At 41.6% G+C, this 24,120-nt stretch overlaps 1 protein-coding gene across 1 annotated transcript in view; it reads left to right on the forward strand.

The window, feature by feature from the left end:
• Positions 1-24,120, forward strand: part of ZUP1 (zinc finger containing ubiquitin peptidase 1) — a 79,724-nt gene that overhangs the window by 20,767 nt on the left and 34,837 nt on the right. Inside the window, exon 6 of the mRNA XM_029596448.1 lies at positions 22,860-23,048. Within this exon, the coding sequence (XP_029452308.1) occupies positions 22,860-23,048 (189 nt within the window). The remainder of the gene's footprint in view (positions 1-22,859; positions 23,049-24,120) is intronic.

Raw genomic sequence — 24,120 nt, forward strand, 5'->3', positions numbered from 1 at the left:
CCAACAGAGGCCAAACCAGGCCACAAGTACCTGGCAAGAACCCAGACATTAGACAGATCTCAAGCTACTATTGCTTATTAATTACTGTAATAGCAGTTTTTGGATTTAACCTCTAAGAACTTATCCAAACCATTTTTTAAACCCAGTTACACTAACTGCCATAACCACATCCTCAGGCAATGAATTTCAGAGTTTAACTATGCGCTGAGTGAAAAATAATTTTCTTCAATTTCTTTTAAATGAGCTACTTGCTAACTTCTTGGCGTACCCCCCTGGTCCTTCTCTAAGAAAGTAAATAACCAATTTGCATTAACTTGTTCAAGTCGTTTCATGATTTTGTAGACTTCTATCATATCCCCCCTCAGTCGTCTCTTCTCCAAACTGAACAGCCCTAACTTCTTTAGCCTTTCCTCATAGGGGAGCCATTCCTTGCCTCTATCATTTTGGTCACACTTCTCTGCACTTTCTCCAGTGCAGCTATATCCTTTTTTGAGATGCGGTGCCCAGAATTGCACACAGTATTCAAGATGCAGACTCACATTGGACCGATACAGAGACATTATGACATCCTCCATTTTATTTTCCATTCCCTTCCTAATAATTTGTAGCATTCTGTTCTTTTTTGATCACCACAGCACACTGAGCCAATGATTTCAATGTATTATCCACTATGACACCTAGATCTTTCCTCTGTGGTAACTCCTAAGAGTAGAACCTAACTTTCGGACCGATACGCTACAGTGCGCACTGTTAGTGCGCGTTTTGGATGCGCTAGCTTTACCCCTTATCCAGTAAGGGGTAATAGCGCATCGAAAACACGTGTCCAAACCCCCCGAAACTAATAGCGCCCGCAACATGCAAATGCATGTTGATGGCCCTATGAGTTATTCCCGCGCGATCCAGAAAGCAAAATGTGCAGCCAAGCCGCACATTTTACTTTCAAAAATTAACACCTGCCCAAAGGCTGGCATTTCTGCCGGGGAAGTGTACAGAAAAGCAGGAAAAACTGCTTTTCTGTACACCCTCCGACTTAATATCATATCAAGTTATAGACATCAGGTTAGTGATGCAGCCAACACTATAGAGGGTAAGGTCCACTTGGACTAAAGCAAATCTCCACAGCAGGAACGCTCCTCAAATCAAAGTAAAAAAAGGAACCTCTGAGATAAACTGGCACAACCCAGGATTAAGGCTACCAATACTTTTTTTTCATAGTGATATTAAGTCGGAGGCCCCAAAAAGAAAAAAAAATTAAAATCGGCCCGTGGGTCGGAAGACGGACGCTCAATTATGCCGGCGTCCGTTTTCCGAACCCGTGGCTGTCAGCGGGTTTGAGAACAGATGCCTGCAAAATTGAGCGTCAGCTGTCAAACTTACTGACAGCCGCCGCTCCTGTCAAAAAAGAGGCACTAGGGACGCGCTAGTATCCCTAGCGCCTCTTTTTACCGCGGGCCCTCATTAGCATATTCTTCCCCCTGAATCGTGCGCACAGGAGAGTGGCCTGTGCGCATGCCGGAAACGTTTACTGTATCGGCCCGTTTGTTAGGTTATTTTTTCCCTATATGCATCACTTCTTGCACTGGTCCACGTTAAGCATCATCTGCCATTTGGAAGCCCAATCTTCCAATCTCACAAGGTCCTCCTGCAATTCATCACAATCCGCTTGAGATTTAACTACTGAGGACACTGAATTTATTTATTTCTTAACCACCTTACCAAGGATGCCCATGACAGATTATTGAACGAAAACCGCTCTCTGTTCCCATACCCCACCCCCGACCTCTTCTGCAGTGCACTTTTGTGTAGAAGAGGCCAGGACACTGGGGAGAGGGAAAGTAGATCTATCAGTGTCCTTGCGGCCTGTGCTGCTGCAGTGAACCAGGGCTAGGAGAGGGAAAACATGGCTGTTGATGCTTCCAGGTTGAGAGTGGATGGTTAATGACTTTGATCTTTGGCTTACCAGAATCAGATACTGACTTGGAGCTTTCCATGTTTTACCCAGCTCTGCTTGGGAGCAGTGTGCGTCCTTGCAAGAGAACTGCAGCATAAGCAGAACTTTTGTTTCATATTAACTAATCTGTTGATTAATGGTGAAAAGCAGGCTTTAAGTGGGAGTGATGTGATCTGGTGGTTTAGTGCTGAGTTATATGTTGGGAAATAACCTTGGTATATGAGGAGGTTTTTTTCTCCTCTAGAACGGACTCATTTTGACCTTGGGTGATTCACTTTATCTCAATTTATCAAATGTAAATGGATAATAGATTATTACTACTAACAGTGAAGTTCCATCTACACTGTTCCTTTTGGAAGATTTCATGCTTCCTGGGTACCAGCAACATAGAAATTTATTGCCAGTTCAAACAGCCTGTATATTCCTGAAGTAATAAATTGTACTGTGTATTAGATCTGCTTTTTGTTTTTCTCCCGTCTGGGTCAGCCATTGAGATGAAAGCCTTAAACTGAATCACATAATAGCTCTGACTTAAGATGTGCAAGTCTGATCCAGTATCACCATAAGTTGAATCTTTTTATTTTTTTTTTTACATTTTGTAACTCCTGGCCCTCCTGTTTTTCCCTTTTTATACAAGGGGTAACACTTCTAACTTCAGCTGATTCATTCATTTAAGGTTGAGGGATATGGATTCTCTGATAGGGACAGGGTAAACCTTTAGGGCTGTAAAGGGGATCGCTCTCATACGACCAGTCCACTCCAAGTCAGTTTTCCAAACTGAAAAATAGCTTTTCTGAAATGACAAGCAGAGTTGAATTAGCCATGACATGTGGGTGATGTCCTCCAGCAGTGTTGAACGAGCTTTTCTCTCCTAGCTTATAGAGTTTTTGCTCTACTCAGCATGCGTGGGAGTTCCTGCAAACTGCCTTATCAGCCACTCGGTCTTTTTTTTTTTTTGTCCGATCTTCTGCACATACATGTTTGGTACTGTTGGAATCAATATGGCAAATATGTGGCTCACTAGTTGAACAGGGAGACATCAAACCAACAACAGGGTAATTTAAAGTACACATTGTATATTCAGCGTGACACTGTTCATGATTGACTTTTTCAGCTCTTGGGATGTTAAAAGCCTTTTGATACTTTAAGTGTGGAGATTATTTGTTTTGATTTTTTTTTTTTTTTTGGTTCCTTGTGGCATCTGCAGCCTATGCCAGTTACTTAAGCACATTTGTATCTGCGCAATTAGGTTCTTGCCCTTTCTGATCTTAATGGCAGTGAGAGGAATAATACTGGCAGGCTAGACAGTATTCCTGCTCCACTTTGTCTAACATTTACTTAAGAATGAGCTTATTTTAAGGGACATTCTTGCTGCAAAAAAAGAAAAAAATTTGGAGATGAGCAGATATTAAGAGGATTATGTCGGCAAACTCATCCCTGCAGGAGGAGAAAATGGTGCCAGAGGCCTTTGCATTAGCGGAAATTTGGTCGGAGGTGTTGGTACGTGAACTGAAGCAAGCTGTTTCAGCTGCATTCCATGATCATCTACAAAACTCACAATCATTGCTGGACAAATTTATATGAGAAATTTGAAACCAATCAACAAGCTTCTGCTGCCCTTGACCTTGACATGAGCATCTGGACACCGTGGATGAATTTCTGGATACTGTTCCTAGGTATAATAAAATTGCTGTCTGGTCTATGCATGTTGTCGTTGCTCCCTTCTCCTCATTTAACTAGCAACACAATAGAGTGATGGTTTATGGGAAGACATTAGGGAAGATATTATGTTACAAGCCTTTACAATGCTATATGGGTACCTCTTTTCTGCTGCCATGAGAGAAATACAATTTAAATTGCTACATAGGATATATTTTACCAGGCTTTTAGGATACAAAATTAAATTCAGAGCTATGTTTAAAATGAACTTTCAGGAGGATGGATTGGGTCATATGTTTACAGGATACCACAAGTTAAAAGCCTTCTGGTGACAAATTTTTGTCACTCTTGAAAAGGTTTTGGGGATGTCTGGAATAGTTGGGCTCTCTTATTTAAAAGGTTGTTCTTGAAGATCTTCGCTTGCTAGATTGGGGGGGCTTTAAATGAGATGGCCCTGACAGCCACTATATTGGTTGTGTGGTCATGTAGTGTTTGAAAGACTGGCACTGAGTTTTAATCATTGGTTTCTCCAAAATTTGTTTTGCATTTTTTCAATTTTTCAAAATTTTTTAAGACAATGTTAAGTCAATTTAAAGGCAGTAAAATTGGACTTATCGTAGCAGATTTTGCAGCAGGGATATCATGCTGGCATTGGCCCGACACGGCTCATGTTTCTGTTGAACCTTCTTCAGGGGCCGCGATATGCCAATTGATTCCCGGATCTGCGAAAAGGGTTCTGCTACTCGGCTGCAGCTATGTCTGGGGAGATATCCTCAGTGCGAAAGGACAATGCATCACCTGGAGAGCAGATCCTTGCTACAGGATCCTTTCCTGCTACACCTGGTTGGTGCTCTCCCATCATGAGACCTTCTTCCAAGGCAGCACCAGGGCTGCCAGTCTGAAGTTGGGACTTGACTACTATGTCCCTGAAGGTCTCATCTATATACCTCTCTGTCTGCCTCAGCTCCTCCAGGTCTGCCACTCTAGCCTCCAGAGATCGGACTCGTTCTCTGAGAGCCAGGAGCTCTTTGCATCGCATGCACATGTACAACATTTCACCGGTGGGTAAAAAATCATACATGTGACAATGCAAAAGACTGGGAAGCCCCCTCTTGCTGCTGGACTGCTGCCTTCATCTCAATTTTGATCAGTTCCAAGTTTTAGGTTACTATGGGAGTAGGAATGTGTCTAACTTCCTTTAAATGTATTAGTGAATTCATTATGTGTCTGGTAGTGGCCAACGGGGTCTGATTGAATTCTCAAAGTTTTTGTTGATGTGGTTTTTTTTTTTTGGTTTTTTTTTGTGAAAGTGGCACCTGTCTATAAATTAAGGGATGAGCTAGGGGTGGGTGGGTTGGGAAATACAGTCTAACTTCAGTTAGTCAGCCTGAGTGACTCACTGCTCCCTTGAGTAACAAATGTTGGTCCCTATTCAAACCCAATCACACTACCTCAACACCTTTCCAAGGTGTGAGTAACTAGGCTGAACTATTCAACTTTTTTACTTTGATATACACTGCTCCTAGCTTATTTCTAGCTTCTGGCTACTTTTTGGGTTGTTGGGGTTTTTTTGTGGTTTTTTTTTTTTTTTTCAATACAAGCACTCAGTATTAAATACAAACACTCAACTCTTTAAAAGTCTGGAGGATTTAGGAAAGAACTGTTAGGCCCTGACTTCTAATGTAATGGCCATCCTACAATTTCAGGAGCCAAGGCTGGGGACCAGATGAAAAGATACCAACAGAATGAGGCTTCCCTCTGGGAGGTTTAAAGGGAAGTAAAATCTTCAGTAAAATAAATGAATTACCTTCTGAGATGCCCTGGTCACAGTGGTTACTCACAAAATGATTCCAGTTAAAGGCAGAACAGCTTTGAATGACCTTCAAGATAGCCTCAATTTTTCTATCTTAAAACCAAGCCTTTTTTTCATGGCTCTTCAGGCAGCCACCTATGGGGCTTATGTTGCCTGAGTGGTAGTTCTCTGGACCCAGCAACTTCCAGATAGTGAAGCCTCAGCAAGACTAGATTCTGGCATAGCGTTCCTTGCAAACACTATTCAAATGGCCTTTTGGGCAGGTCTCTCAGGTGTGAAGGCCATGAAGTTCCTCTGGTTACACAAATGGTTGGCGGATTCGATAGCCAAGTCTTACTTCTGAAAGTTGCCATTTAAAGGAGGCCTGCTATTTGGAAAAGAATTGGAAAGATGAGTTAAGGAATCTAAGCCTCAGAAGACAAAGCTCTGCCAGGCACTCAAGGCCCAAGACACCAGCAATTCAGGGAGTTCAGAAGGTTCAAATCAATGAAATACAAGCCCCTGCAGATTAGCAGGAATGCCTCATTCCTTTTATGAAGCTCAAGTTGCCCATCCCAGTGATATACAGCAGGTCCATTCTGTGATACCACCAGTAGGTGGATGCTTTATTTTTCTCACGGAGTAGACCCACATAATAGCAGACTGGTGGGTGCCAGACATTATTTAAAGGGGTTATGCCCCAGAATCCTTTTGAACCAATAAAACAGTCATCCTTAAAGATGACTTCCCTGGTGCCCATTTGTTCTATCAGGTGTATCTTAGAGCTACAGGCTCTATCACTTAGACACCCTTATTTGGTATATTTTTGCCAGATTTGGTTACTTTTCACTCAACATCTTTTTTGCCCAAAATAATGTCTCCCTTTAACCTAATCAGTTAGTGTCCCTTTCAACTTTCAAAGATAATTGAAAGGATATGGATCTCCATTTGTTGGATGTCAGGCATATACTACGGAGGTATCTAAAAGTGATGAATCCTTTTTGAAAAACCAAATTTTTCGTGCTATATGGTAGTATGTGGAATGAAGATGCAGCCTCTAAAGCAACCATAGCCAGATGATTGAGATGGCACTACCAGTACAAGGTCTTACCTTCCGGGCTTTCAGTGTCCATGAGGGTCTTCACGAAATGGCTAGCAGTAGCAGCGGCTCTCCTTGTCATTGGGGAATTTGTGCTTTTCCTTATCTGGATGATTGGTTATTTTTATTTATGTATTTATATTCTTCTTTTTGGCACTTCAGACTGGATTACATTCAGATACTGCAGGTTTCCTTATCCCCAGATGGCTTACAATCTAAGTTTTTGTACCTGAGGCAATGGAGGGTAAAGTCATTTACCCAAGGTCACAGGAAGCGGCAATGGTGTTTGGTTAGTGACTAAGTCTTCACAAGCAGAGATGTTGAACTCTCTGTAGCAGATGATCTATCTTTTTCAGTCTTTGGGGTTCATTATCAACTTTGCCAACCTTGTTTTGCCCTGAAGAATCAAATCCATCAAAGTATGGCCATACTCCCTGGAGGACAGAGTTCCTTCCATCAGAGCTGGCATTCTGCCTCTGAGCCTTGATCCAGAGCCTACTACAGTGAGAATTCCCAGCTTGAGAAGTTGGTTGTTCTGGGGCACATGGCAGCAGTGGTGCCTGTGGTTCCTATATCGCACCTCAACCTAGGGGTTCTCCAGTGGCGCCTCCTGCTCAATGGAATTAGTTGCTTCAGCCCTTGTTCCCAGTGAGGGTCACCACAGATATGAAAGTCTGTCAAGTGCTGGCTAAGCCCAAATGTCCTGGAGAAGGGAGCCCTCCTTCGGGTTCTACTGCATCAAGTTACGTTGTTAACTGATGCATACATCGGGATGGGGTGAACACACAGGCGCTTTCTGAACCCAAGGAGTTTGCTCTGAAACAGATGTTCTGTTGATGGTCAGGCTTCTGGAGTTTTGAACAATCAGACATGCGTAGAGTTTTTTTCACATCTTTTTGTAAAGAATTCTAATCCAAACTGACAAGTAGCAATCTTCTGCATGAACTAGCAAGGGGGCTCAGAGTCATGGACTGTTTACCCGGAATCCCTAAGAATCTGGGAGTGGGCTTGCAGCCATAAAGCCCTCCTACAAGCAATTGGGATCTAGAACAAATTGGCAGATCACTTCAGAGTGTTTTTTTACATTTTTTTTTTAATTTATTTTTTTTACATTTATTGAGATTTATAAACCGCCTAACACTTAGGGGCAGATTTTCAAAGGGTTACGTGCGTAACCCCCAAAAAGCTGCCCCTGCACGAGCCAAGCCTATTTTGCATAGGTTCGGCGGCGCGTGGGCGGGATGCCGACCTGGGGGCGTTCCAGGGGCGGGACCAAGGCCTCCGGAACAGCCACCGTGCTGGGGGATGGCGTGCCGGCAGCCAGCCGGCATGCGCAAGTTACGCCTACCCAGAGGCAGGCGTAACTTTCCCAATAAAGGTAAGGAGGGGATTTTAGATAGGGCTGGGGGGGGCGGGTTAGATAGGGGAAGGTGCGGAGGGGCAGAAGGAAAGTTCCCTCCGAGGCCGCTCCGATTTCGGAGTGGCCTCGGAGGGAATGGAGGAAGGCTGCGTGGCGCGGCGTGCGCAAGTTGCACAATTGTGCACCCCCTTGCGCGCACCGACCCTGGATTTTATAACATGCGCGCTGCAGCGCGTACATGTTATAAAATCGGGTGTAGATTTGTTCGCGCCGGGTTGGGCGAACAAATCTATGCCCACGCGCAGGTTTAAAGATGTGCCCCTTAAGGTCCAGGCAGTGAACAAAATAACATAAGTTAAAACAATATAAAAACAAAACATAGTAAAAATCAAGAAAATTTAAAAAATTAAAATATATTACACAAATAAAAGAAATCAAAACAGTTAATCGCAGAAGTCAAAAACAAGCAAATTTAACCACAGGCTAAAGTAAATAAAAAGATCTTAATACATTTTTCTAAATTGAGTGAACGAATCACAAAATCTAATTTCTAACGGAAACGAGTTTCATAAGGTTGGTGCTGCGACCAAGAAGGCACATTCACGAGATATGTGAAGCTTTGCAAATTTTGGCAATGGAAACTTCAAGTAAGCCTCTTGGTCCTCCACAAGTGGTTTCTAGATCACAGTGGCAGACAGGTTATTTGTCATGGGATAGGAGGCAATGTTTGATTGTGGATTGAGAATTGGTTAAAAGATAAAGTAGGGCTAAATGCTCAATTTTCTCTGTGGCAAAAGGTGGAGTGCCATAGGAATCTGTAATGGGAATGCTGCTTTTTAATGTATTTATAAATGATCTAGAGATGGGAAGGAATGAGGTGATCAAATTTACTGATACAAAATTATTCAAAGTTGTTAAATCACAAAAGAATTGAGAAATTGCAGGAGAACCTTGCAAGACTTGGAGATTGGATATCCAAATGGCAGATGACATTTAATATGGACAAGTGCAAAGTGAAACACTATGCAAGGTTCCACGTTGGGAGTCACCACCCAGGAAAAGGATCTAGGTGACATTATGAATAATATGTTGAAATACTCTGTTCAGTGTGTGGCGACGGCCAAGAAAGCAAATAGAATGCTGGGAATTATTAGGAAAAGTATGGAGAATAAAACAGAGAGTATTGTGTGTAGTTTTGTTCCACCATATGTAAAAAAAAAAGATAAAGCAGAATTAAGAAAAGTACAGGGAAGAGTGATCAAAATTATAAAGGGGCTGTAACAATTCCTGTATGAAGAAAGTCTAAAGAGGTTAAGGCACTGCAGCTTGGAGGCGAGATGGCTAAGGGGAGCTATGATAGAGATCTATAAAATAATGAATGAAGTAACATGGGTAAATGCAAATCAGTTGTTTAATCTTTCAAAATGTACAAAAACTGGGGAACTCCCAGTGAAATTACTAAATAGTACATTTAAGACAAAAAGGAAAACACATTTTTTACTTGACACATAATTAAACTTCTAGAATTTGTTGGAGGATGTGGTGAAAGCTGTTTAGCTGGATTTAAAAATGGTTTGACAAGTTCCTGGAAGAAAAGTCCATAAACCATTATTAAAATGAACTTGTGAAATCCACTGTTTATCCCTAGGATAAGCAGCATGGAATCTACCAACCTTTTGGGATCCTGCACAGTACTTCTGACCTGGATTGGACACTGTTGGAAACAAGTGACCAATCCAGGTCAAGGCAAGGCAAATGTAAATTTAATTTTTTTTTCTAAATTACCCAAAATATACAAACCAAGGAATCCTGGATGCCCTGTTTCTAGCATCAACACCCTCATGGTAGGAGTGTCTGAATATATGCCACCAGCACTGCGAGCTATTTTCGTGATATCACTGATTTTCTGAGGAAGCTCCATTCTATTGGCCACCTCCCAGCTCCCATTCTGGCAGCCATGGATGTTGAAGCCTTTTACACCAATGTCCCCTAATAAAGACTGATGACAAGCTATCAGGAATATCATCTCGGCTGTTCACACTGCCATTTTGTCCTTGCACACAACTACAGATTTGAAGAATATTTGTACCTGCAAGTCAACAACATTGCCATGGGTAACCCACATGTCTCCGTAGTACACCAATGTTTTCATGGCTAACTTAGAGCAATACTTCCTCAATTCCTATATCCAGAAGCTACTCCTCCACCTAAGGTACATTGATGACATCATCTGGACTTGAAGCACTTTGTTAAATTCTTGATGGAATTTTTTTTAAACTCCACCTCACCATCAACCTGAGCCTAGAACAATTGTACATAGCAAGTCCACTTTCTGGATACCACTGTCCACCTACATGAGGGACACATAAGAATTACATTATACTGGAAACCCACAGACTGCCACACACATCTATATGCCTCCAGCTTCCACCTATCCCTTACCACCAGGTCCATTGTCTACAGCCAAGCCATAGGGTACAACCCCTACATCTGAATAGAGACAATGGCTTTATGGCACACTACAGATATCTATAACCTTAACTATTTTCAGATCATCCTGTCCTTTCACACTTACCTCAGTTGTAGCTGAACTATAATCCTATTAACTAACACTCCCTTTCCACACCCTGCCCCACATTATTCAGTGCCTTCTGCATCCTTCCCCCCCCCTCCCACCTCCCTGATCTATCAGTATATTTTACTCACCTCTACTACTCCATGCATCTGATGGAATGAATTCTGGTCCTTGAATGCTAATACTTCAACAAATTGGTTAGTCTAAAAGGTACCACCTGCCGCTCTCATTATTTTGCTGCACTAGATTAACATGGCTACCTCTCTAAAGATGGCTACCTTAGTGGCTCATCTGCAAGTTGTGCCTATTGGACATTTACAAAGCTGCAACTTGGTTGTTAGCTCATACCTTCATGTCCCATTACGGTCTAGACCAAGGGTGGCAAATTCCAGTCTTCAAGTTACAAATAGGCGTGATTTTCAGGATATTTACTATTAATATGCATGAGATTAGATTTGAAAGCGTTGCCTCCACTGCATCTAAATCTCTTATGCATACTCATTGCGGATATCCTGAAAACCAGGCCCATTTGTGGCTCTTGAGGACTGAAATTCTCTACCCCTGGTCTTCCCAATCTATCAAGAAGTGATGGTAACTTTATGGGAAGCAGTTTTGCACATCCTGTACCCCTAGTAGTCCACTCTCCAAGGATGGGGGGGGGGGGGGCAGGTTGTCTTTTTTTTTTTTTTTTTTTTTCCCCCCAGAAAGTGCTCCACTGCAACCCCACTTTTCATGACTAATTCAGCCCTGCTTGTCGATGGAGAAAGCAACTTTTGCTTACCAGAAATGGGGTTCAGTGTAGGCAGCAGGATGACTTAACCATGCTTAATACTTGCCCACCTACCTGGAGAGTTGACTAACTCTAACTAAAGCTAAGCTTGGCAATTTACTGAGAGGATCAAGAGGTAGTGAGCAAACAGTAACTCCCTCATATGCTCAGTAATGTAAAATCTCTGAGCTAAAAGAAATGGATTCGTTCATCATCGTATATTACCCGCATATCATGGCTAATTCATCTTGCTGTCTACAGAGAACCCTATTTACAGTAAGTAAACTTTTCTTTTATTTAAAAGAATCAAAGTTCAGTGTACAAAGAGACACACTGTCTAGAGTACAAGATTCAAAATGGGGAAAAGTTTTCTTGAAATCACAAAAAGGCAGAGGCAGTTCATTATGCTTGAGAAACTTTCTTTTTTTTAAAATTTTTAATTTATGTAATTTATAATACTTTCAAGAACAACTCTTGATAAGAAAGAGTATACCATCCAATCATTATACAGATATTGAAATGATACACAATATCTTCACAAAGATTAAACCAACAAATTATTTATAGTATCTCTTTACATGAGATCCACAAAGGGAGGGGGTGAATCTATCCAAACTTAAAGGAAAATAGTACAAAGAGCTATAACAAGATATAACCGGATAATTACAGCGACCTTTTTACTCATGAGAGACTAGATGCCTCCAGCTGTTAAGGGAGTCTTTCCTACCAAGAAGTGAGTTAACTGGGGTGGATCAAAAAAAACATAAGTATTTTGCAAATATTTGACCACGTATTTGCATGGAAATTTGAGGAAATATCTAGCCCTCATTAATAAGACCTGTGGTCTCAAAGGGAGAAAGGCCTTCCTCCTCCTCTGTGTCTCTCGAGAGACGTCTGGGAAAGCTCTCACTAAATTTCCAAGGAATCTTTCATTTCTATGTTTTATACTCAGTTTTAACAACCTTTCCCTATCAGTCTCTGATGCAAATATCACAATCAAAGTTGCGGGAGTAGCCAGTTCTGTATCAGATGTTTCCAAAATCGTTGTTAGATTAAGAGGCTGATCAATTACAGGTCTCCGAATCTCTGCATCACCATCTTGATTTACTGCTTCTGTTCTGAACTTTGATAAATAAAATATCTTCATAATCGTTGGAATCATATCTTCAGATATTTTCAATATTTCAAACATATATTTATTGACAACTTCTCTTGGAGATCTCATAGGTAGTTGTGAAAAGTTTTTATATATCTTAAATTTCGATTTTTTATAAAGTTCTCAAGATTTTCTATTCTTTGAGCAGTACTCTTATTATCCTTCATCAGCATTAATTGTGTTTGTTTGCAGCTCTTTTATCTCAGTTCGAATAGTAGCAGTCTGTTGTTCCAATTCCAAGTTTAAATTTTCAAAAGTCTCCATTTTCTTTTCATGCCTTCTTACTTGTTCTGTTACAGGTATTAATTGCTGTAATATATTAGTTCTCATCTCATTTATGGCTTCCCACAATGTTTCAAAAGAAAAGCCTTGCGGTCTTACCATTGGTAAAATTCCTTCGTGGGAAGGAAACCAGCAACTGCCGAAATTTCTCCTCCTGAGGCTCCTCTTTCCTCACCGCCTTACCCCTGATCTTCCAAGGGGCTAGAAGCTGCCGCCGGCGCTGCTCTGGGCGCTGCTCCGGGCCCCGCCGGTAGGAAATCCTGCACTCTTTGGTCGCAGATTTCCTCCCCCATTATCAGCACATCTCTCCCGGCAGCTGGATTTAATGGTGGGGTCCTCTCCGCGGGACTCAACGGTGAATTAGAGCCAAGCAGTGAGGGGAGCTCAACTTCCCCCTTCTCCTCTCTGCAGCGGCTGGCCTCCCGCTACTCTGCCGCTGCGCGTGACATGGGCGTCCATCGGACCGATTGGGGTACTCACCGAGGCTTCCGCGGGGTAAGGAGTTCTCTGCTTGCACTTCCTTCCCATATCCAAGGTAAATTTTTCGCAGGAAAATTACTTTTTAAAGTTTTAACTGAGGACGCTCAGGCACAGCAACTCATCTGGCGGCCATCTTGGGTCTGCCCCCCTCCGAAGCCTCTGCTTGAGTAACTTTCTAAACAACATAGACTCACTTATTTTTAAAAGACCTCTGACTCTCAGACCTCCACAAGAATGTTAGAGAGTTTTCCTATTGTACCAGCATTACTCTCAGATGATTGGCTTGATAGGAAACCAATCCTCTCCCTGTTTTCTACTGGCTGGATGTCTCTGAGTACACTGTATGGAACAAAAGAATACCTCTCTCCTATGGATCAAATTGAGCCCCAAAACGGTGCAGCTCCTTTGCAGTCTCTTCTCAGGATCCTTTCATGATGTCTCTCTTAAAGTTTTAGGACTCTTCCTAACAGCTATGACTCATTGGGTGATTTCATTATTCCTCATTGACCCACCCTTTAGGGAATGGACCCTTCTGTCACTCCTAAGTGTCCACCTTTTTTTCTGAATCTCCCATCTTTTGGAACATTCCTCCTTTTTGTAGAATAGTGGGGCCTGGTTAGCCCTACACATTATTTAAATGATGTCAGCTTTCAGGAATCAGAACTACAGATCTTTAGCTACAGAAGATAATTCTATAGTGATACAATATTTGTTTTTTAACTTAGATTCCTAAGGGGGAAACTGATCTTTGAAGATCATTAGGCCTGTATACCTGTCTACTGACCCCTGCCCCCTCCAAAAACATTTTTAACTGTTCATAAAATTGTATTCACATTTTTGCCACAGATGATAATAGTACTTATAACTTTCATGTGCTTTCCCCATCCTACCTCTCAGTAAAGTTCCTATAATAGACTTTTGGGATTTTTTTCTAATGTTTTGTTTTAGTTTCTATTGGGGAAACAGACCAGTTCAATTCAGGTTGAGTCTCTAATAGGTCATTGAGCAGCTCTGTCCTTTTTAGTACTGTAAGGGATTTTAGTCTTACATGATTTATCTGCCATTTAAACCAGATAAATATGTTCACAAATTTAATTTTAAGAAAGCAGAATTTCTACACCTTTCTGGAGATTGAGAATAATAGTTTTATTGCTGCAGCTTAGGCATACAATAGTTTTTATGGTAGATGTAATTTTGTTTTATTTTATACAGAGCAATGCTCTTATGGCAGAAGTTACATAAATCAAACTGCTTTAACTCAGTCAGCTTGCACTTATCAATTTGCAATGCCAGCTAATTATCCCCAGCTAAAGGATTAATTAAACCAGCTTATCTCATCCTCCACTGTTGTGGTCGCTCTCTCCAAAGAGATCCTGTAAGCTGTCTTAGAAGGAAGGCAGCTCAACTGCCATGCAGGCAAATGACAGGTAGTGCCACAGCCTCAGGAAGGCAAAACCCAGAAGGTTGACAGATGTCTGTGAACAATGCCTGTAGGAAAGGGAGGAATAGCTCACTTTCCCAGGGTGTAGGCAGCACAAGGCCATCAAGCATTCCACAGTTGTGGCAGGGCTGGTCAAGCTTTGAACCCAGTCTTCAGAGCTGATTAGTTCATGGCTTAGAATTCAAGTGATAAATTTATTTTATTTATTTATTTATTTAATATTTTTTTGTTATACCAAGTTTCATGACAGGCATCACATCAACCCGGTTTACAATTAACAAAGTGTGAAAGCATAACATAGCGTAATAAACAATATTCTCAATAAGAACCTTGAACTTTTAAATACAGAGAATCAGAAAAAGGATGTGAGAAAGTTACAATAAAACGGGGAAAAATTAACTTGGAACTGGAAGAGGGGAGAGAAAGAACAGAGCAATATTTACATTTCAGACAATTAATGTAATAGAGTAGCAAGATGAGTAAATCAAGATGAGTAAATCACGGTACATCACTATGAAACGGAGTAAATCACGGTACATCACTATGAAACGGAAATAAGTAACCGGATGGCTAAAGATGCCATAGAACATGAATAAATAAGACACAGTGTATAGATCCAATTGTGCTGTTGCGTGAAGGTTTTATTCAGGACTTGGAAATGCTTTTTTGAAAAGCCAAGTTTTTAGTCTTTTCCTAAATGTTAGCAAGCATGGCTCCTGTCTCAAATCTGGTGGGATAGAGTTCCAGAGGGCTGGACCCGCTGAAGAGAAGGCTCTGAGACTCAAGGATTTATGTTGGAAGGTTTTGGCCTTTGGAATTTGGAGTGACTCTTTGTAGTATTCCCTGATGGGTCTGACAGAAGTGTATTTTTAAAGTGGTATTTGTAGGTCGATTTGCGTGTGTTGGTTGATAGTTTTGTAAATGATGTTGATGGTCTTGTACATGATTCTATAGTGGATTGGTAGCCAATGGAGGTTTCTGAGGATAGGGGAAATATGGTCAATTTTCCTGGAATTTGTAAGGACTCTGGCTGCAGAGTTCTGCACCATTTGTAGAGGTTTGGTATAAGAAGCTGGGAGGCCTAGTAGTAACGAGTTGCAATAATCTAGTTTGGAAAAGATTATTGCTTGCAAGATTGTTCTAAAGTCCTGAGCATGGAAAAGTGGTTTAATTCTTTTCAGAATATGCAATTTGTAGAAGCAATCCATGGATCCTTGGTGGTTTGGTTAATGAATGGTTTGAGGTTGAGACGATTGTCTAGGATGGCTCCTAGATCTCTTACATGGGTTGTTTGAAGGAGTGTGGGTGGTTTTGGAAGTATGTTATTGTTGTCCGGTGATATGAGCAGGAATTCTGTTTTCGAAGCATTGAGCACAAGATTTAGACTGAGGAGAAGTTTAATTTCTAATAAGCAAGTGTCCCAGTATTCCATTGTTTTTGAGATTGATTCTTTTATGGGGATCACGATCTGTAAGTCGTCTGCGAAAAGGAAGTGTTTCAGGCTTAATTTTGTAAGTAATTGACATAGTGGTAGCAGGTAGACATTGAAGAGCGTGGGTGAAAGTGATGAACCTTGCGGCACCCCTCTATTAGAAGGGTGGTATTGGGATTCTTTATTGTGAATTTTGACTTTGTATCCTCTGTTTTCTAGAAATGTTTTGAACCAGTTTAATGTGGTACCTGTTAAACCAATGTTTGCCAGTTGTTTTAGAAGGAGGGCATGGTTGACGGTGTCGAAGGCCGCCGAGAAGTCGAGGAGGATTAGTAAATATGCTTGGCCTTTATCAATACCAGAGAGAAGGAAGTCCGTGAGTGAGAGTAGAAGCGTTTCTGTGCTTGCTGCTTTGCGAAAACCATATTGGTTTGGGGACAGAATACTGTGGTCTTCTAAGTAGTTGGATAGTTGGGTGTTTACCAATTTTTCCATAATTTTGGCTATTAGAGGGAGGTTGGAAATAGGGCGGAAGTTATTGGGATCACATGCATTTAGATTTGGTTTTTTTAGTAATGGCTTGATTGAGGCAGTTTTTAGGTCATCTGGGTAGATACCATGTGCTAGAGAGCAGTTTATGATATCTGCAAGGGTTTTTGCTATTGTGTCAGGGATGAGAAGAAGCATTTTAGAAGGGATTTGATCAAATGGGTGTGATGACAGTTTCATTCTCCTTAACGCCGTTTGTATCTCTGTGATTGTTATGGGTTCGAAAGCATTAAGCTGGATGTCTTTGTTTTGGGGGAAATATGTGTTATCTGGAGAAGTAGAGTTTGGAATCCGCTGATTAAGGAGATCCGATATTTTTTTGTTGAAATGAAGGGCAAGTTCGTCTGCTTTAGTCTGGGCTTGTTCGGGTGGGATATCTGGAGTGATGGGTTTGGTGAGGCTTGAAACAAAGGCGAATAGGGCTTTTGAGTCAAAGATGAGATGATGAATCTTCCGGGCATGATAGTCTCTTTTGGTTTTCAACGTGGTACTTTTGTATAGATGGAGTGATCGTTTTTAATCAGAGAGAGAGGTCGGTGAAGGGGCTTTGCGCCATTTTCTTTCTTTTTGCCGAAGTAGTTGTTTGAGCTTTCGTAGTTCCTCTTTAAACCAGGGTTGTTGTTTAGATGCATTAGAAGACATTATTTTGGTTGTCAGTGGGCAGAGAGTGTTTGCTATAGATTTTGTTATTTTGGACCAGGATTGGAGGGCAGAGTTGGGTGTAGAGACATCAATGTGTGGTAGTTCCGCGGTTAGAAGTTTGCTGAGTTGTTCCGAGGTGCAAGGTTTTCTGTATAGGAAAGCGGGTCTTGAGTTGAGGTTAGAGTCTGATCGAGGTAGAGAAAAGCTGGTGGAGATTAGAGAATGGTCTGACCATGGGACTTTTTTGCAACTTGGTTGTTTTGTAAGAGAAATACCGGAGTTTATAAAGAGGAGATCGAGAGTGTGGCCTGCTTTATGAGTGGGTTTGTTGATTTGTTGGCTGAAACCCATCGCTGACAGTGCGGTGAGGAGAGCTTCACAGTTTGTTGAAAGGAGGACTTTGTCAACATGTAAGTTAAAGTCGCCCAGGATTATAGCAGGGGAGTCAAGATTGAGATGCAAAGTTATGGTTTCGATAATAGGTGAGGAGTCTGACTCTAGTAAGCCTGGAGGGGCATAGACTAGAAGGATTTGGAGATGTTCTGATTTGAACAATCCTAGTTCAAGTTTAGTAGCTGTACTGATGGGGTGGTGTGTGAACCTTAAGGATTTTTTAGCAGCTAGGAAGATACCCCTCCTCTTTTTTTTTTTGTCTTGGGATGGAGAAGAAATCGTAAGTCTGTGTTGGTAGTTGGTTAATGAGTGCGATGTCTGTGGATTTGAGCCATGTTTCTGTTATGGCGCAAAAGTCTGGGGTTGTGTCCTGCAGTATGTCGTTAAGTATCAGAGTTTTGTTGGTGAGCGATTGGGCGTTGAATAGGATTATGGTGAATAGGGAGAGACCTAGGAACTGTGTAGTGGGGGAAATCATGATTGGGATGAGTGATTTGTAGGTGCGTGGGCGGTATTGCATTATTGTTAAAGGTTGGATCGGTGCTGGATGGGAGCTGCTGAAAACTGGAAGTGCTGCTAGAGATTAGATGAGTGCTGATAGAGATTGAATGAGTGTCGCTGGAGATTGGATGAATGCCTCTGGAGACTGAATGAGTGCCTCTGGAAACTGGATGAGTGCCTCTGGCGATTGGATGAGAGCTGCTGGAGACTGGAAGAGTGCCTCTGGAGATTGAATGAGAGTCTCTGGAGGTTGGATGAGTGCTGCTGGAGGTTGGATGAGTGCTGCTGGAGGTTGGATGAGTGTCTCTTGAGACTGGATGAGTGCCTCTGGAGACTGGATGAGTGCTGCTGGAGGCTGGATGATTGCCTCTGGAGACTGGATGAGTGCCTCTTGAGACTGGATGAGTGCCTCTTGAGACTGGATGAGTGCCTCTTGAGACTGGATGAGTGCCGCTGGAGGCTGGATGAGTGTCTCTTGAGACTGGATGAGTGCCTCTTGAGACTGGATGAGTGCTGCTGGAGGCTGGATGAGTGTCTCTTGAGACTGGATGAGTGTCTCTGGAGACTGGATGAGTGCCTCTGGAGACTGAATGGATGCTGCTGGAGGCTGGATGGGTGGTCGCTGGATAAATGGATAGGGATGAGTAACGGCCCTGGCTCTGGGACGCTCCAAGGAGCGCGCTAAGGGGCAGGCCCCTTAGGTCGCGCTCCTTCGGGCGCGCGACGCCACCGAGATGCGCCGGGGTTTAAAGGGAGCAGTAGCCGCCCTCTGATTGGCCTGATGCCTGCTTAGGGGCGCGGCTCACTCACCACGTTGTGTCCTGCGGGCTTGGTTCTCGGCTCGGGAGCGGCAGAAGTTTTAGTTTCGTTTTCGTTTTTGTTTCTCCTTTGCCTCTGGTCTCTCCTGCACGGCTCACTTCGCAGAGGCTGGTGAGCAGGCTCTTGCCCCGGATGGGCCGCGCCGATCGCGCAAGCCTCGGCAGGGGGGAGGAGGCGGTTGGGTGCGGGTGGTCGCCGTGCTGTGGGCCGCCGAAAAGGACGCCGCCGAGATGCGCCGGGGTTTAAAGGGAGCAGTAGCTCACAAGTAGTATACCCGTATTTACATTTCAAATATTTCAAATTTTATTCCTTATATTAATTAAAACACATAAAACATACCCTATATTTCCAAACACTCACACACTCATTCATTCATCTAAACATCATGCTATACACAATGTTTTAAAAGTAACAATACATCACTATTTCACATTAACATCAAACACATAAATGTTACATGAATATTGCAACGATCCCTAATTACAATGTAAACATATCCATTTAATACTGTTACAATGTAAACAAATTACTTCAAAAACCTTCTTGATCTTAATTTAACAAATATCCCGACAGGAAGCTCCTGTTTCACCCGTTGGTTTCTTCAGGGGATTATTTTTATGCTCACATCCAACGACTTCTGAATAATGTCTTCTTAGACATATAACTCCACTTCCAAATCAAAGTTTATGGGGAACCTTAAATCAAAAATTTATTATATTAAAAAAACACCCATTTTTTATTTATACACCCACCATCTACTACTGACATATATTCCATAGACAAATATTAACCACACTGAATAAAGCTCAAACCAATTTCAGTAAAAAATCAACCTAGTCATTGTTACTGTCATCACACTCGCCTATATTTTTGTTCCTACACCAATTCTTTCATTTCCAATTCCTCATTGCAATTCCTCATTTCATTATTGCCATCTTTCTCTCCTTAGTTACTTTTTCACTGTATCAATTCAAAAATAAAATACCATTTATAATCAATTCGTTAACCAACTATGTTGTGTGTGTTTCCTATTCTATCAATCTACTAACCTGAAGCCATATGTCTAAGAAGACATTATTCAGAAGTCGTTGGATGTGAGCATAAAAATAATCCCCTGAAGAAACCAACGGGTGAAACAGGAGCTTTCTGTCGGGATATTTGTTAAATTAAGATCAAGAAGGTTTTTGAAGTAATTTGTTTACATTGTAACAGTATTAAATGGATATGTTTACATTGTAATTAGGGATCGTTGCAATATTCATGTAACATTTATGTGTTTGATGTTAATGTGAAATAGTGATGTATTGTTAATTTTAAAACATTTTGTATAGCATGATGTTTAGATGAATGAATGAGTGTGTGAGTGTTTGGAAATATAGGGTATGTTTTATGTGTTTTAATTAATATAAGGAATAAAATTTGAAATATTTGAAATGTAAATACGGGTATACTACTTGTGAATTTATCAGTTAATAATACCTGTAGTCAACCTAGCATAGGAAAATATATTTTCTGACCTTAGAATTCAAGTGAACAGCAGCAAGGGAATAGAGAGAAAGTTCTGTCTGCAAGTAAGCAGCCGTAGCAATAGTAGTCCTGGGAAAAATATTCTGTGGTCTGTGTAGTCCAGAGACTTGTTTTCTGCTTGGGACTTCATTGCATGTTCAGATCCATAGGGTCCAAACATTGATCATGATTGGATGTTGCCACCAACTATAGATATGTGATTGGTGGGCTTCTGGTATGACTTCATCTCGGTGAGAATGTATACGTATGTTCTCATTGGTAATGAGGGATTCAGTGGTCATTTGCTAAACCAGTGGTTCTCAACCTTTTTCCCATTGTGACACACCTGACAGACCACACTGCTCATTAAAATTCACAGTGGAAATAAAAAAAAAAAAAAAAAAAGGGGGCCCAGTATTTTTATTGTTAAGAATGACAAGGGAAACTACACACCAGCAGAAAACTTCACCTGAATCACATGTGCTGACCCTCACCTAACAAAGAATAAAGAGACCAAAATGCATAACTAGAAGCATGCAGACAAAAACTGAATTGGAAACCACAACAAGCCAGAGTCTCTGTATGCAGTGTAACAAAGGAAAAAAAGAAACATCACCCGCCCTTATAAAACAAATCAAGAATATAAAATCAATAGCAGCAAAACCATACTAACAAAAAGAACAGATTATTTCAAAACAGCTGATGAATGGAATAACCAATAATTAAAAACTCATATCAAAATTTTCTAGATACCAATAAAATATTTCAAAATACACAGGCCCAATAATGAAGAATAAAATTGATATGAAAAATGTTTTGATCTGCATACCTGGGAACGTTTGATATCCAGGTGCCCTGAGATTGTTTTGAATTAGCAATTCTCTCTCGCTCTCTTTCTCCCTCTCTCTCTCTCTGGCTCTCAATTGCTCACTTATACACATGCTTTTCCTCTCTCACTTATAAAGGCTCTTAATTACACATTTACACACATTGTCTTTTTCTCTCACACACAGACTCTCATTCACATGCTTACACACATGCTTTTTCTTTTTCTCTCATTTACACACAGGCTTTCAATCACATACTCACATGCTCCCTCACCTAAACCAGCTCTCAATCAACAGACACACAAGCTCTTAATCATACATACACAGGATCTCAATCACATACACACATACTCTCACACAAATAGGTTTTCAATCACAAACTTGCTTACACATACAGGTTCTCAATCATACACTTACATTCATGTTGTCTCTCACACACAGCCTTTCAATCACACACATACTCTTTTACATATACAGGCTCTCAGTCATTCACATACATGCTGTCTCACACACACACACACACACACACACACTCACACACACATACACACAGCAGCCTCCTCCACTTCCAACCCTAAAGGCAGCAGCAATCTCCTTCACTTTCAGCCCTCGCGGAGAAAAGAGTCCCATTGGCCGCGGGGTTGACGAGTTCCTCATATTACTTCGAGCCGTGCTGCTCATTCTTCAGGCTGCACCTCTTCTCTTCTTTGGGCTGATGCCCCCACTATCATGGTCTCTTCTTCCTGCGCAAGCACCTGCTGCTCACCACTTCCTCTTCCGGGTCACGGGGGAGGGGGTGGCGGGAAGAAGAGAGCATGCCGGGTCCGCTGACTCCAGCTGTCCTGCCGGGTTCTGCCCAGGCTATCTGTATTTTAAGCCTGGGCGGAGGACCTATTTCGCTCGGGTAGGGGGAGCAGCTGGGTCAGTGGTGGACCGGGAAATGTGGCTACACACCTGCGTGTGCTTGGTGAAACATTGGTTGAGAACCATTATGCTAAACAATACCCACTTCGTAGCTAGCATGTACTAGCAAATTGTGAAGTGTAGACAGACATCTAATAGTAGAACAATGGCAGTATTTTCTCTCTGTCTAGTTTCTTCTCAGTCTTTAAAAGTGAAACTGTAGAAGTCACCACGTGGCTTGGAACTCCATTTTGTCTTGCCACTTAGGCCTGCAGGCTTTTGGCTCAATTTGTGTTGCTCAGGCCTGCAAGTTAAAGTTAGCTGTGCATCCTTTCTGGTTGATACCCTACAGTAACTGTAGTTCTCTGATCACAATTCTGAAATGCAGCAACATACCACACAATTCAACACTCTCTATAAAGAAGAAAACTAATTTGAAATTGGGGAGGATTGAGCAAATTGCGGTAATTTTTTAAAAAATTGGCCTGCCATTGGTTAGCAATCATAACCATGTGTAAATTCCTGTACCAATAAAGGACACTGAGCATTTCATGATGCCCAAACTGAGCAAGCCATTGAGGCTGTGGAAATTAACTGAATTTTCATTGCCTTTATCTATTTTCCCTTCCAATTTGCTTTAACAGGGAGAACTAAGTTTGCATTGGATGAATATTGCCTTCCTCCATATGTAAGTGAATAGGATGTTCATTTTCCCTGTTTCAGGAATTATAGAGGCACTGCACAGGTATTACCAGAGTGACAGCAAAGATGTTCGGCGTGTCTGGCTTTCCTCACCCCTGGACCATTACCATTCCTCTTTGGGAGACAAAGGCTGGGGTTGTGGCTACAGAAACTTCCAAATGCTGCTTTCTTCCCTTTTACAGAATGCTACATACAAGGACATTTTACAAGGTAATTACTTTATAGAAATGTCTATGCAAAATGTATTATAGCCATGGTAGTAACTGTGCTTGTATTAGTAATATGAAGCATAACTGATTGAATATATTTAGGAGTGAACAGCAGCAGGGAATGGATCTCCCCATTAGAATCTGTTGGGTGGTACTTCCAAGCAACCTTGATTGGCCACTGTTGGAGACAGGATGATGGGCTTAATGGAGCAGTGATTTGACCCAGCATAGCCTTTCTTATATTCATATTGTATAAATGCCTAATATCCAGAGCAGTAGTTCTCAACCCAGTCCTTGGGGGCACATCTGGGCAGTCAGGTTATCTTGATATCCACAATGAATATACATGAGACTTGCATATAATGGAGGCAGTGCACACAGATCTATCTCATGCTTGTTCATTGTGAATATCCAGAAAACCTGACTGGCTAGGTGTGCCCCAAAGACTGGGTTGAAAACCCTAATCCAGAGGAGGGGTTCTTAAATCTGTCCTTGGGGATTCCCAGCCAGTTGGGTTTTCAGGATATTCACAGTAAATATACATGACATCTTCATAATCTGAACCCATAGACTTGAAGCACTTAAAAAAAAAAAATTCCACCAAGAATTTAACAATCTTTACCCCACCATCAACCTGAGGCTCGAAAAATATACACAGCAAGTCCACTTTCTGGATACCACTCACTATCCAACTACATGAGGAACACACAAGAACCATATTATACTGGAAACCCATCAACTGTCATACATATCTACGTGCCTTCAACTTCTACCTACCCCCTACCCTCCAGGTCGTCTACAGTCATTTATCTCATACATATTCATTGTGGCTATCCTGAAAACCCAACTGGCTAGAGATCCTCCACAATAGGGTCAGGAGCTATTGTCCTAGGGCATAACTGGCTAACTGATGTAATGATGAGGTTCTCAAGCATTTATTTATTTATAGAGTTTTATATACCGTCATTCGGTTTCGCCATCATAACTGTTTACAAGATTCAAAGTAATATAGTATGTTAATGAGTTAGCATTGACAATATGATCAAATTACAAGTATAGCAAAATTAATGTAA

The sequence above is a fragment of the Rhinatrema bivittatum genome, chromosome 3, assembly GCF_901001135.1.
Source record: "Rhinatrema bivittatum chromosome 3, aRhiBiv1.1, whole genome shotgun sequence".
Classification (NCBI taxonomy): domain Eukaryota; kingdom Metazoa; phylum Chordata; class Amphibia; order Gymnophiona; family Rhinatrematidae; genus Rhinatrema; species Rhinatrema bivittatum.